This window comes from Hyperoodon ampullatus (assembly GCF_949752795.1).
Source record: "Hyperoodon ampullatus genome assembly, chromosome: 2".
In the NCBI taxonomy this organism is placed as follows: domain Eukaryota; kingdom Metazoa; phylum Chordata; class Mammalia; order Artiodactyla; family Ziphiidae; genus Hyperoodon; species Hyperoodon ampullatus.
This window is the reverse complement of record NC_136915.1, coordinates 197,140,261-197,155,146: the sequence shown is the minus strand read 5'-3', so window position 1 is coordinate 197,155,146 and position 14,886 is coordinate 197,140,261. Positions and strand designations below refer to the sequence as shown.

The 14,886-nt window shown below is 61.8% G+C and overlaps 1 protein-coding gene across 1 annotated transcript; it reads left to right on the top strand.

The window, feature by feature from the left end:
* The first annotated feature begins 2,164 nt into the window (after positions 1-2,164).
* TMEM9 (transmembrane protein 9) lies at positions 2,165-14,410 on the top strand. The gene is made up of 6 exons (XM_079696627.1): positions 2,165-2,214; positions 2,397-2,498; positions 3,540-3,631; positions 6,857-6,965; positions 9,296-9,427; positions 13,476-14,410. The coding sequence occupies exons 2-6, from the start codon at positions 2,433-2,435 to the stop codon at positions 13,620-13,622; spliced, it is 546 nt and encodes a 181-aa protein (XP_079552753.1). The 5' UTR covers positions 2,165-2,214; positions 2,397-2,432; the 3' UTR covers positions 13,623-14,410.
* Positions 14,411-14,886: the final 476 nt, after the last annotated feature.

Below are 14,886 nucleotides of genomic sequence, written 5' to 3'. Positions count from 1 at the left end.
GGGAAAAGCTTCTGGAAGAGAAGCGCTTGGGGCAGAGGTCTGAAAGAGATGCAGGCTGATGGGGTGATGACATCCTGCCAAGAGGACTCATATGAGCAAAGCCAAATGTGGGAGACAGCTGGTGCAGGGTAACCAGAGCTGAGATGGGAGGGCCAGGGCTCGGACATCAGGTGGAGGGGTCTCTAGTTGATGCGATAGGGTGCTCGCAGGGATTACAGAGCAGTGAGCGAGGTGCTGAAAACAGGACTGGATGGAAGACGGGATGGAAGCAGGAGGACAGAGTGCAGTATGCCAGCGGGGCAATGATGGCTGTCCCTTAGGGTCGCCGGCATAGACTCGAGGTGGAGACAGGAGGGAACAGAGTCAAAGATCATTTGATGCACACGTCCTCGCATTCCTGAGAAGGGCAGGATGATGGTGCACAGAGGAAGCTGGGAGGCCTCGCTTCCATTTTGTGGTGAACATGGTGAGACCGGCACTGGGTACCTTTAGTGTCGGGTGTCAGAGGACCATGCGCTGGAGGTGACCGAGACTCGGCCCTCTGCTTTTGTCCCCAAGAAGGTCTCCACCGCCACATAGGAGGTGTATGGGGGGGAGGGTGTTTTTCCAGTGCCTGAACTGTCCCTTCTGCCCCCACAGGACAGGCATCCTCTCTCTGTCCCAGCCTGCTTCCGAAAGCAGCCACTCTGACCTCCAGAATGAGCTACGGTCTCCATTGACAGAGCCCCCACTGTTCCAGGTGCTTTGCACATACAGACTCCTTATATCCTGAAAGTAGGTCATATTATCCCCATTTTATGGATGTGGAAACCGAGGCTCTCTAAAGGATAAGCCAACCACCCCGATTCTCACAACTAGTACGAGAGGAACCAGGATTGGTGCCCTGGTTGGCCTAGGGCCAAAGCCCACAAGCTCTGTGTGCCACTGTGGCGCCTCCTGCCGGTCCTCCGGCTGGCGGATTTTAAATCTACCCAATGCAGCAAGCAGGGACTCTGCAGGTGGAGGGGATACAGGCAGGGACACATATCAGTAGGAAGGACCAACACAAACCCAACGATCCCCACAGGAAGTGCCCACCACAATCCACAGTACCTGCGGGGAGGGGCGGGCCACGTCAAGCCCCCCCCCCCCCCGGAATCCCAAAATATCGACTGAAGGGTCTTTGCATCCAACCAACTCCTTTCAGACAAGGAAGCAGAGGCGGGAGAGGGGAGGTGTCTTCCAGGTAACACCACTGCTTAGTGGCAGAGCGGGACCAGAGCCCAGGTGTCTTCACCAGGGTCGGTGCCCTAGACTCGGACGACTCCTCTCTCTTTCCTTTGCAGCTGGACCGAGTTCACCCCTGCCCCTCAGCGGCCCGGACCTCCCCCGCCCCCCGCACATCCTGCCTCCATCTGCCGGGTCCAGAACCAGCACCAGGGGACCAGGCTGGCAGCTGCGGGGCGCACCCTTCACGGGCCCAGCCCGCCCCTCGCCGCCCCTCGCCGCCCCGCTTCCTCCTCCTGCCGGGGATGGGGAGGAGAGGTGAGGCCACCCTCTGCAGCAAAGATGCGACTCAGATGACATCTCCAAATTGTGGATGAGGACGGAGCCCTTGAATCTGCTTTTACCGTTACTGTCGTTACCAGCTTATTGTTTATCAAGTGCTTTCTCTATAAAACGGCAAGACTGAACAGCTTAGGCCCCCTCCGAAACCCCGGGTTTCGAGTACGGGGAGGAGCGAGCTCGGCGGTGGAATTCTGCGGCCGCAAGGAGGCCACACCTTCCCAGCTTCTCGTTCGCTTGCAGACGCTCCCTTTTCCTGTGTGGTCGGGTTGAGAAATGCCTCCCTCTCCCTTGCGCGGAGCCTCGGCGCCCATGCGGAGGCGGGCCTTGTGGCCTTGATGACATCCCCAGCAGCCAATAGAAGCTGGAGGGGCGGGGCCGGCCGCGTCCAGTGCTGCCAAGGCGGGGTTCGCAGGTTAGCAGACGTGCGGGAGGGGTGCTGGGGTCGCGGGGGTCGCGAGGGCCCTGGGGTCCAGAGCCCGAGGCCTGGCTGTGGGGTTGGGGCTCCCAGGCTCCGCGCCCCAGGTTCTCCTCGGCCCGAGCGGGAGGAGCTGCGGGCGGTGATGAGGGAGGGCGGAGGAACGCGAGATGGGGGTCGCTGGCCGGCCTTGTCCGGCGGACCCGAGGCCCGTGGCCCCGCCCGGGAGGCCCCGCGGCCCGGCGCGCCAGGTGGGCTGTGGAAGTCGAGGCCTGGGGGAGAGGGAAGCGCCTTCGCGGACCAGGCTTGGAAGGCCCAGGACCCCGGGCCCAGCTCCCACCCACTTCCCGTGCCCGAGCAGGGCGGTTCGCTCTGGGGCCGAGGGTGCTGCGTGGCCGCCCGCCCCTTCTCCGCCTCAGTATTTCTCTTCCAGGTGGGCGGTCTTGCCGGCCCCGAAAGTCTGAGAAGCATGAAGCTCCTGTGTTTGGTGGCCGTGGTCGGAAGTCTGCTGGTGCCCCCAGCCCAAGCCAACAAGGTGCAGTTCCCATGCACCACCACCCTGCCTGCGCCCCGGCATCCCGGGGGGGCTGCTGCTCCAGCCAGGCCCCTCACTCCCCTTCGGGCCGTGTCGGTGCATATTCTCTCGGCCCTAGGCTGCAGGCCTCCAGGAGAGGGGGCGTCTGCGGGGCACGCGTCTGGATCTGGCACGCGGAGGATAGGAATTCCAATAGGAATTCCAGTCCGGGTTCTGTGTTTGGGGAAGTTGTCAAAGTTCTCAGCACCTTCTTCCTTTGCTCCTGGGTGCCCACTGCCCTAGTCGGAGCTTCCAGTAGCCTAAGGAGTGGGCGTAATGTGAGGAGTGTGAAGTCTGCACAGATGCAGGTTTCTGGGTGGAGGGGACCCACCCCCGAGCTGGGACTCGAGCTGGGACTCGAGGTAACTTCCATTCCTTAGGGGTAATGGCCCGGAGCTGGGTTTGGGTAGGTCTCTGGAATTCGAGATTATGATTCACTGAGGCTTTGAATCAGACTGAGTCTCAGGGTTTGTTGCCACTTCCTCCTGGGAATGCTAATTCGAATGAAAATTTTGTGTTGTTGTCTCTGACCCATTCCAGGGAGGGAGAACTTCCAGAGCGGTTGCTTGAGTGTTTCCATGGAAACGTCCACTTTTTCTGGTTCACCCCAGCCTTTTTCTTCCCTGATCCTAACCTAGGAAGTTGGAGGTGGGCTTGGGGGAAGAGGCCAGCTGCCAAGACTGCTGGACCCGGGTACACACACAGGTGTGAGGCCCAGAGCCGAGGACTGCCACCTTGCTTGCTCCTCCCCCAAGCCCCCTGCCTGGGAGTGGCAGCCCTGGGTAGCCTTTCGCGAGTATCATTCGCCCCCCCAGACAGTTTCTTGAGGACCCTGTGATGTAGCATCCTTCCTGCAGAAGTCGTTCCTGCTGAACTTGGGCATGGGGGAAGGTCAAGAGCATTCATACGGTCACCTTACGCAACAGGGAACTGAAAGTTGAGAGTCTTGCTAGAACTTGAACCCAGGGGCCCTGCCCACCTGATACGTGCTTTCTCTTGCAGAGTTCTGAAGATATCCGGTGCAAATGCATCTGTCCACCATATAGAAACATCAGTGGACACATTTACAACCAGAATGTGTCACAGAAGGACTGGTAAGGCACTGCCCAGGCTGGCCCTTGAAGTTGTGGGTGTTGACTGGGGTTCGTGGACCCCTGGAGGATAAGCTTGCTCTCCCGTTTCTATGGAGAACCTTACAAAGGAATGTTTTGTCCCTGGTCACACAACCGATTAGAAATAGGGTCCACATGTCTTTAATTCCAGCTGAGGGGTTCCTGGTCAGAGGAGTGGATTTTGTTATTTTGATTTGCTTTGATTTGGGTGTTTGTTCATATCTGCGAAATGGTAACAGAGAAGCTGGGAGAGGTAAGTATTAGAGCCACATACCGCAGGATCTTTTGCCTACTTGCGTGCTCTTGGCGAAGCTCTGTTACATGCGTCATTTGATGCCAGTGTCTAACCACCTTGTAAGGTGGTGGGATGGGTTGTGATCCCATTTTATAGCTGCAGAGATTGAGGCCCAAAGAGAATTTACATTATACTCCTGGAGTCTTGAATTCATTTCTGGATGCCTCACTTCAAAAAAGAGAGAATAATCAAAACATCATCAGAGAAAGGACATCAGCTTGTTGAAAGCAAGTTTCAACATGCTCTCCTGCAAAGAATGGCTTAAGGAATTACAGTCTGAGAAGGAGAGGACGTGGGGACACACGCAGCTGAGAGGGCAGGAGAGGGGCTGGCGCGCTCTGAGGCGCACCGTGTGGTTTGGGTGTAGGACTGGGGCCAGCGAGGAGCGCTCCAGGGAACCAGACTCAAGTGTGAGTTGAGGGGGCGTTTCTCGTGCAGGCCGTTTGAGGAGCAGGGGCAACAGGGGCGCCTCATCCCGGAGGGCTCTGAGCGCGCAGGTGCGGTGATGCCTGCATCCGGTCCCCGCGGAGCGGTTACGCCACACGGGGGAGCCCAGGTCAGCGGTGCCTCTACTTAGTCAGGTGTCAGGATCACCAGGTGGGCTTTGAGAAAATACAGAGTCCCAGCACCCCCTCTGCCATGATTTTTGGGTTCTTTTTTGTTGTTTTTCCCAGCTTTATTGAGATGAATCAGACGTGTGACATTGTATAAGGTTACGTGGTTTGATACATGTATTTATTGTGGAACAAGGTTAGACAGCACCTCCATCGCCTCACAGGGTAACCGTACAGGTGTAGGTGTGGTAGAACATTTAAGATCTACTCTTTTAGCAACTTCAAGTGTACATAATTGTTAACATGTATTGTTTTTTTTTTTTTTTTTTTTTTTTTTTTTGTGGTACGTGAGCCTCTCACTGTTGTGGCCTCTCCCGTTGCGGAGCACAGGCTCCGGATGCGCAGGCTCAGCAGCCATGGCTCACGGGCCCAGCCACTCCGCGGCATATGGGATCCTCCCAGACCGGGGCACGAACCCGTATCCCCTGCATCGGCAGGCGGACTCTCAACCACTGCGCCACCAGGGAGGCCCTACATGTATTGTTAATGATAGTCACCATGCTGTACGTTAGATACCACCACCATCCCCCCCGCCCAAGATTTTGATTCAGTGAATATGGGGGGTTGGGGCATGGCAGGAACTTTTTCTTAAATAAGTGATTGTGAGGCGGTTGGTCCTAGACCAACCTAGATCCTAGACCTCAGGCCAGGGCCAGAGGAGACCAGGTGTGTCCTCAGGCCCCTTCCGCATGGTCCCTCCACTGCGAGGAGGACACCTGGGCCTTCCCCTGGTGGAGGGGGGTGAAGCCAGGGTGTCTGAGCGGCACAGGCCACGTTCCCGTGTTGCAGGCGCTCTGCCGTCTCATGTGGGGGTCCTCGTGCCTGTGAGGGGCAGAAACCCCGACACCTTCGCCCTGATGGTGGAGCTCCCGAGGAGTACACTATGGACACAGTCCCCGAGCTGGCTAGTGCAGTGTCTCTCACACTTCTAAAAATACAGGCTTCATGGGCTTCCCTGGTGGCGCAGTGGTTGAGAGTCCGCCTGCTGATGCAGGGGACACGGGTTCGTGCCCCGGTCCGGGAAGCTCCCACATGCCGCGGAGCGGCTGGGCCCGTGAGCCATGGCCGCTGGGCCTGTGCGTCCGGAGCCTGTGCTCCGCAACGGGAGAGGCCACAACAGTGAGAGGCCCACATAACGCAAAAAAAAAAAAAAAAAAAAAAAATACAGGCTTCAAACAAATCTGTTTTGGAAACACATTGTGTAAAAGTCAGGACTGCCCTGGCTGAGCAGGAGCGTCCATGGCGCCTCCCTCCCACCCTCCAGCACAGAGGGCCCTGGGGTGCCCCAGGGAGCACATTTTGAAGGACACTGATCAAGTTCAGCCTCTGTTGTGTCCATGAGGACACCGAGGCCCAGAGAAGTCACACACAGCAGCTGCAGAAGGCAGAGACTTAAACCAGCTTGCCCTTCGGTAACCCTCTCCCCTAAGGCGCTATCACTGATCCCCCAAAAGGGACACGTCACGGTTTCACTGATTCCCTGGGGAGAGAACACATCCCTGTGGGGAACCCACACGTCCCACTGGTGCACCAGAGTGACCTTCCAGACCCAGGGAGAAATCTGGGCCTCGGAGGCTGGTAGAGGCCCCCGGAGAGGGGAGGTCCCAGGAGTGATGACCCAGTGCTGGGTGTGGAGCTGGCCCTGTCCGGCGGCCCCTCCCCGGGCAGGGGCTGAGTTATAGCAGGGAGCCACGTGCCCAGCGCTGGAAGTGGGGTCATCAGAGGTTCAGGTAAAATCACACCCTCCACATACGGACTTTTAGGGGGAACAGAGGCTTGTGGAGGACATGCCAGCCCACACTGTTGGCACCTCTGCCAGAAACCCCGCCTGAGCCTGAGGGCCCCTGGGACAGCCCGGGCCAGAGCTGGAAGGGCCTGGAGGGTCATCCGGCGCCACCCCTGCAGCTCCCAGAGGCGCGGCTCCCAGAGGAGGCTCAGGCCCAGGGCACCAGGCTCCTGGTGGCAGGGCCCAGCTGAGACACAGCAGTGGGAGGGGATAGGGACGTGGGGTTCAGAGATGCTGAAGAAGGCAGAGTCACTGGCTTGTGGTGGGTCCGTGGGTCAGAGGAGGCCTGGCGGAGGCGCTGCCTGCCACGGGGACAGACCCTGGACCCGAGGGACTGGGGTGGGGTGGGGGTGGAGTCTGTGCCACTGGGACACTCACCCCGTGAGTCGCGGAGGGCAAGGGCCTCGAGAGGCTGTGGGTTGGGAAAGGGGTTCCGCCAGCCTGACCCTTCAGAGACCCTCCCCTCCCTGGGGAGCCCCCCGGCTGCCCCCACAGCCCTCTGTCTGTTGCAGCAACTGCCTGCACGTGGTGGAGCCCATGCCGGTGCCCGGCCACGACGTGGAGGCCTACTGCCTGCTGTGCGAGTGCAAGTACGAGGAGCGGAGCACGACCACCATCAAGGTGCCCGCGACGGCCCCGCCCCGCCCCCTCTCCCTGGGGGGCCTGAGCGAGGCCCCGCCCCGCCCTCCGTCCTCTCCTGTTTCCTTCTGCTCGGGCCTGGGGGGCTGGCCCCGAGGCTGGCCAGGTGGCAACCCCGGGACCCCCTTCCCACCCCCCTTGGGGCCGCTCTCCCCTCCGACGCCATCACACTCGCAGGGGGGACCTGGGAGGGGGGCTGGAGACCCCTTCCCCCCCGCTTCCCGTCTTCCTCTCCCTTCTCGCCTTCCATTTGTTCAGTAGACATTTCCGGGGCTCCCGCTGTGTCCCGGGCACTGTAAGGGATGCTGGAGCGGAGGTAGCCCGCCCTCCGGAGCCTGCAGTCTGGTTAAGCTTCCAGAGCGACACCAGAGCTGCGGGCCTGGCAGGATGGGCATCAGACGCCCCCCTTGCTTCCCCTGAACCCCATTCTCGTGGGCATCAGTGAATTCAGGGGAGGTGGTGGAATGGCCACCAACACACAGTGAGGACATGGAGAGGCCTGGTCCCTGGTCCCCTCCAGGCAGACTTGATCCCCCAGCACCACCACACCCCAACCAGGGCGAGCTTGGCCATGCTTGCCGATTTCCAACATAAGCCTCTCCTGGTCCAGCTTTTAAGCTTATTTCTGCGTGTCTGGTGAAGGATCGGGACATAGCATCAGGAAAGAACCCGCAGGGATTTGGCAACAGCCCTGAGCCTGCCATCGGGCTTCCCTTTTGAGGCTCTTTTGGCGGCGAGGTGGTCCTCACCGCTGTCCTCCCTGCCTGGCCCGCGGTGCTCATGTTCTCCCCTGTCCACTCTCCCTGCCATCACCCCTTCCCCTCTGAGCTTATCCACTGGCCCCACGCTTGGGGGACCAGGTCCTCAAGACCTTAGATTCAAGGGGCTTCCTGATGTGGGGACCTCATCAGATACACTTCCTAATCCCCCAGTTTCCCTCTAGTCCTTGCTAAGAGACCAGAGAGAACCCCCTCCAGCTTCAGCCTGTTAAGAGAGTCAGCCCTATCCCCCCCCGCCCCGCTTCCTGGGGTACAGGCAAGGGTTCTGATCCTGTACCCTGTCTGAAGATGCCCCAGTCAGGGAGGCATGTGGTCCAGCTGGACCTGGCCATGAACCAAGCTCAGCTCCCGTGACAGCGTAGACGCGGGGCTGGGGTCAGCAGCGACGGATGGCAGTTGGGATAGGAGTTGTGGTTAGTAAATCCGGGTTCCTGGCGCATCCGCCACTTAGTATTCTTGGGACTGAGGGTGACGGTGTGGCCTGGGGGATCTGCATCAGGTGAGTGTCAGAAAGGCATAGGAGTTGTGGTCAGTAAATCCGGGTTCCAGGCGCATCCGCCACTTAGTATTCTTGGGACTGAGGGTGACGGTGTGGCCTGGGGGATCTGCATCAGGTGAGTGTCAGAAAGGCATAGGAGTTGTGGTCAGTAAATCCGGGTTCCAGGCGCATCCGCCACTTAGTATTCTTGGGACTGAGGGTGACGGTGTGGCCTGGGGGATCTGCATCAGGTGAGTGTCAGAAAGGCATAGGAGTTGTGGTCAGTAAATCCGGGTTCCAGGAGCATCCGCCACTTAGTATTCTTGGTACTGAGGGTGACGGTGTGGCCTGGGGGGTCTGCATCAGGTGAGTGTCAGCCCCTGGGGGACATTTGGAGATGGACTGTGGCCCCAGTAACTACAGCGTGTTACTGACCGTGGAGCGCAGTGTCCTGGGGAGTCCTGCCTGAGGTGCCTGGAGTACCCACGCTGGGAAACATCTCATTAGCTTCCTTGACTCTGTTTTTCCTGTAAAACAAAAATGACTGCAGCTTGGGAGGCTCTCCAGGCACGTAAGAGGTTCTGGAAGTTGTCCTTCTGCCCCAGCCTCACCTCCTGCTGTGACTGACGGGGGAGGGGCTCTGGCCGCCTGGCTGTCCCCTCTGCCCCCTGACGGTGACGCGCCCTCTTGGGACTGAAGCTCCCACCCCGGCACCCTGTGCTGTCCTCAGCAGGGCTCGGTTCTCCCCGCTCTGACGGGCGCTCCCCCCCGCCCCCGTCTGGCCGGGCACATTCCCCTCCCCGCTCTCCGCTCCCCGCTCCTGGGGGCGCCTCATCTGTCATCTTTGTGCTGCCAGAGAACTGGTGGCTCTTGTGGGGTCCCGACCGCCGAGGGCACAGTCGGTAAAGGTGGAGTGGGTCGTTCTCCGCGCCCGCGGTCTCCCGGCCCGTCTGCAGGCAGCACTTGAGGCCCCGCTGCCCGGTGAAGACAGACGGCAAGGGACAGGAGCGGCGGGTGGTGGCCCGCAGGGCGAGCTGGGTCTCTTCCGCTCGCAGGTCATCATCGTCGTCTACCTGTCGGTGGTGGGCGCCCTCCTGCTGTACATGGCCTTCCTGATGCTGGTGGACCCTCTGATTCGAAAGCCGGACGCCTACACCGAGCGGCTGCACGACGAGGAGGAGAACGAGGTAGCGGGCCGCACCCCGCCGCCCCTCCGCCCACACGCGGCGTCCCTGGGGCCTAGGCGGGGGCCGCCTTCCCCTCCCCCAGTGCTCCAGTCGCCTCTTCTCCCGTTCGCGTCACCAGGACTGCAGGGTTTCCTCAGCGGGGGCAGCCTTGAGTTTGCCCTGATCTGGCATCAGGCAGCTTCAGTGCACAGGTCGGGGAGCCTCCTTGTCGCCCTGCATTCCTAGCAGAGGGGCAGTGAGCCCGCCAGGCAGCCGCATGTGGGTGCTCAGACCTTGGTGTCAGGCCGACAGTGGACTTGGAGAGTGTACCCAGAGAGTCAGGGGAGCCCAGGGTGGGACACAGGAGGCGCAGGCAGCTCTGTGGGAGTGAGAGGTGGTGTGTGCCGTGCACAGAGCTGTGACGGTGTCAGGGGCTCCTGGCCTGTGCCCCTCGAGCTCGTCCGCTCGGGCCTGCACAGCTGCCACGTGTGTCCGAGACAGCAATGAGGGAGGAGGGGTGCCCCAGAGGGTGGCATCTGTGGGCAGGTGTGGTTCAGGACGCTTCCTGCCCTGGGGACCGGCTGCGCGCAGGTGCGGAGAGCTTGGCCTCACCCTGGTTTACCTAAAGCCGGGGTGGAAGGACCACAGCCGGGAGGCTAACACGTGTAAGAGGGGCTCTTCCTCCAGAGACACGGGAGCGAGGTGAAGCGGTGAGTGGTCACTAGAGCACCAGGCTTGGGCTGCAGCGCCGGCGGGCTGTCGCCCCTGAGAGCATCTCACGCAGTGGGTGGAGCTGGGAAGGGCAGGTTCCCGCCGAGAAGAGGGGCTGCCCGGCCGCACGGGGCAGGCCTGCACACGGCCAGGGAGGGACGGGGCCTGGCCCGTCCCTGGACCCCACGGCCCCTCCGGGGTGGGTGCCCCCGGCCTCCTGCTGACACGTGCCCGGCCGGTGGAGCTGGGCTGGGAGGCAGGGGGGCTGGCAGTTGGGTGGTCTCTGTCCAGGAGGAAATCTCGCGCGCCTACCTGGTCATTAACGCGCGGTAACAGCCGCTCTGCTGGGGGCACAGCGGCGCGGGTGAGCGCCCCGTGATTAGGGGCTGCGTGCGGTAATTGCAGTCCTGGCTGGGGAGCGGCTGAGAGATGGGCTGTGATTACACGGCTCCGCGGCCTCCCCGGCATGTGTGCCACCTGGCTGCGGAGCCCGAAGGGAGGGCAAGCCGCTCTGCTCTTTATGGGCCCCGCCCTGGGCACCCCGGCTCGCCCCGTCCCTGTTTCTCTTCCTCCTAATGTACTCAGGTCCTGCAGGTGCCCCGTGTAGACAGATGCACAGACCTCGGGCCCGCCCTCAGGGTCCGAGCCCGGGGCAGAGCCCCCGGTCAGGGATGCGGGATAGAAGGAGGTCAGGGGAGGGGCGGGGGAAGCCGGGGGCTGACTTTTCCTCGGTGTTAGTGGGGGAAGGCTTCCTGGCAGCGGGGCTCTTCCGTGGTGGGGAGGGGCCGCTTAAGTGCTGGGGCCGCTGGAGCTGAGTGGAACGGGGACCGCGGTGGCGCCCGGGCTTGGGGCCAGCAAGGGGAGGAGGCCCTACCTGGCTGAGCTGAATCTCTGGAGATGCTCTGAAGAGCATTTCCCTTCAGAGGGATGAGGTCCCCCTGGGGCGGGGGACTTAGCTTTCACCCCAAGGGGAAGAAAGTCAGGCTCTCGGTCTGTGCAACTCAGTGACCTTGAGAAGGCTCCCCTCCACACCCCAGGAGTCGGGGGGTCGATCGCATCCCAGGATGGGGGCCCTTCGGCTTCGTCCCCCCATTCCTGTAGCCGGGAGCTCCTGCCCTGGGGCTGGAGGACAGAGGAAGGGGGCCTGGCCCACAGCGCTGAGGAGATGAAAGCCCCGCTCCCTCTGAAGGTGCCGGCCGGCCCGGTGGGCCCCCGGTGCCGTGCCGGGCGCTGCCTTTCCTGATTCCAGCAGCATCAGGACTAATCCCCCGGCTCAGACGTCCTTTGAAAGGAGGAAGCCAGCCTTTTTGCTGGGGCAGAAACGGAAACAGAGCTGTGCTAGATGTGTAGGTTTGGTCCCCTTTGAAGAGAGAGATGGAAGGGTTCCTGCACGGTTGTGGGTGTCTCTGGGCCTCGCTGCGTGGGCCTCAGCTCGGCAGGGTCCCCCGAGACCACAGCCCACTGGGCGGGAGCGGGGGACCCTGGGCGGCTGCACGGCCCCTCCCTTCCCAGGGCGGCGAGGAGCCCAAGAGGGAAGGGACGATCCGAAAAGTAGTGACACTGGTGACCTTTCAAGGGCAGGTCCTGCCTCCTGCCTGGGGGCTCCGGGAGTGGGTCTCACACTGACAGTGGCTGTGAATTGAGCGCTTGTGATCTGCCAGGCACCGTTGAACGCTGTGCGCCCACTGTCCCTGAGAAGACGCTCCTGCAGGCTCCATCCGTGGGTGGGAAGCAGGTTCCGAGGACAGGGTGTCAGCCAGGGTCGTGCTCCAGGGTCAGAGCCCAGGTGCAGAGCCAGGTTTGATTCCACAGTCATCTTCCCACCGTGAACTGCTGGGGAGGAAGGAGACTGAACACCCCGCGGGCTCCAACTCTTGACAGCAGTGTGCTGAGGCCGTTACACGTGTTACTGTATATGTAACCTTGCCGTACCCCGCTCCTGGTCACAAACCGTGTGTGTCAGGGTGTGGGGCACCACCCACGAGGTCCTGAGTCATGACCAGCACTGAAAACAGTGACATGGAGGAGGACAGAGGACGTCGGAGGGCGTCATGCTGAGTGTCGTGTGAAGGGGTGTGTGTGTGTGTGTGTGTGTGTGTGTGTGTGTGTGTGTGTGTGTGTGTGTGTGTGTGTGTGTGTGTGTGTTTTCTGCACTGGGTCATCAGCTGCATGTAATTCCTGTTGACAGTATAGGCAGAAAAGCCTAAGAAGACCGGGTTTACTAAGTTGGAGCTTGGGGAAATCAAGTGGCTTCTCAGGGACACCCAGCTGCTAAGTGGCCAAGGCCGGGAGAAGGTGGCCAGCTGTAGAACCCAGGGTCCTGGCTTCGACTCTGGTGCTCCGGCACCTGCCCCTGGGGTGCTGCCGTGGTCCTCGTCCAGCCTGGCAGAGCAGGCTTCCTCGGGCTCCCGGGCCGAGGGCTCCCGGGGGGCAGCGTCCGTCCCTAACTCACCCTGGGCAGAGCTGTGGGCGGCAGTGACGACCTGCCAGCCTCACCGCCCGCCGCCAGCACGCTGCCTCCCTTCTCCTCGCCCCCATCCCCCGCCCCTACCTCCCCAGCCCGGCAGCTGCATGGCGACAGAAGCTGTGCCAGCTCGGGGCATTAGAAGCAGAGTTGCAGTTGCTGGGCGGCCCTGGGCTTAGAGAGGTGTGCTAATCCCTTAAGAGGCGTGTGGCAGGAGATGAGAGGCAGGGAGAGCTGGGGAGGAAATCCCCGGGGCTGTGGGCCTGGCCCTGGCTCCAGTTCCCCCCAGAGATCAGGTTCGGGTCCTGCAGGAAATGCATGGGCTCTGGCGCTTCAGAGGCAGAGAAGTCGTAATTAGGGGAAGATGCTGCCTTTGACGACAGCGGCAGTTCTGAGGGCAGGGGGGAGGGCATGGGGCAGAACCGGGAGGGCGGCCGGCGCGGCCCGGGCTCTGGAATGGGCACGCAGGGCGAGCGCCCAGCTCCACCTGCCAGACGCTGTCCTTCGGGGAGCGAGCTGGGGCCCCAGCCCCGGCAGAGCAGGTCCTGGGGGTCTCCCCGCTGTCCTGGCCGTGGCCGGCAGGGCCGAGGAGTCCTGCAGCCCGCTACCAGCCGCGGGGGCACGTGGTGCCTCTCCTCGGACGAGAGGGTCATCGCGTCCTCTGTGCTGACCCTCTGCGCTCCTCTCGAGGGTCAGGAGCCAGTCTGGGGTGCGGCCGGGCCCGACCAGAGCCCCCGCTTCCCGGGCCCCCGCCCATCCCACAGCCGCGGGCGCACTGTGCTGGGTGGGCCCTCGGGGAGGCCTTCGGGGTCGCTCTCCTGGCTTTGTTTTCCATGTCAGGCGTTTGAGACCCCCCGGCTCTGGGTGCCAAGCCTCTTCTTCCTCCCGCAACAGGACGCTCGCTCTGTGGCGGCCGCCACCTTCTCCGGGCCGCGGGCGAACACGGTCCTGGAGCGCGTGGAGGGAGCGCAGCAGCGGTGGAAGCTGCAGGTGCAGGAGCAGCGGAAGACGGTCTTCGATCGGCACAAGATGCTCAGCTAGGCAGCCGTGCCGCCGGGTCACGGTCAAGGCAGGACCGGAGGCCGCGCCTGCCAGCCTCCAGGGCTGGACGGAGCTGGCCACTCTCCCCACTCGGTGCCACCCTCCGGGTCTCCCCTTTAAAGCCCGGGGCGTTTTTCCTTCTCCCTCTGTTTTGACATGTGCTCAGCTGCATGATCTAGGAAGAGCGCTGGGTCCATGGTCTCAGTTTGCCTGCGCAGGTGGTCTTCAGTGGGGGAGGGCTGGGGTTCTTGGGACTGGAGCGACCCTGTCACCTTGCTCCCTCCTCGCCACCCTCCCGGCTGCAGACCTTGGGAGCTCGGTCGTCAGGAACTGAGTGTGGGAGAGGAAGGCACGGCCAGCTTCCTCCCGACCTCGCGACCCGACTCCTCGGCCCGGGCGTGGCCTCACTCCAGCCCTCGGGACGGCTCTGCTGGGAAGGCTGATGCCACAGCCCGGCCGTTGTCCTCAGGGCACACCTGGACGCTGTTCCAGCTTCTCTTCCCCTTCCTGTCCTCCCATCAAGGCAGGCAGAGCCAAGGACCCTGCTTACTGTGCCTCCTGGCCCCGCCCCCACTTCAGGAAGCCAGGCAGTGCCCCCTCCTCCCGCCCCGGTCTGCAATCGCTGAGCCATTGGTGGGACCACAGGACCCCGAGGCCGAGCGGTGGCTCTGAGCACCTGGGCGCCTATCCTCAGATTGATACGTGTCTCTGAATTCCATTGTACCAGTGCATGGAGAGGAACGTCATCCTTTTGTTACTTGTAAATCAAGGAAGCATCATGAAATTGCCTTACTTGTCTCACTTTGTGGATCTCAAGAGACTTCAGGGACTACGAGTGTTTCACAGATGGACCCAGATAGGGGACAGGAGCATTGTCCTTGAGGGGTCCAGGCAGAGAGGCGGGGCCCGGACAGTCCAGGTGGCTGTGGTGGATGGAGCCCACGGGGGGCCTGGGCGGGGTCGCTGCTCCTTTCAGGCTCCATTCCCTGCAAGGGGCAGTGGGTGAACTGGCCCTTAGGAACTATCCTGAGTTTATTTGTGTTTTACCTTTGTGGGAGAGTCCCCTGAAACTCTGAACAGTGTCTGTTGGCAGTATCTTACAGATATGGTACGTGGCGCTCACTGAAAAGCCCGTATGTTTCCCCAAATGAAAACCAGCAGGTACTCAGAGAGGGGTGGGAGCAGCCAGGGAAAGAGCGCTGGCAGGAGAAGCTTCCAGGGGCCGCCAGGGCTGAGTCACATCCATCCATCCGTCCCGGAAGTG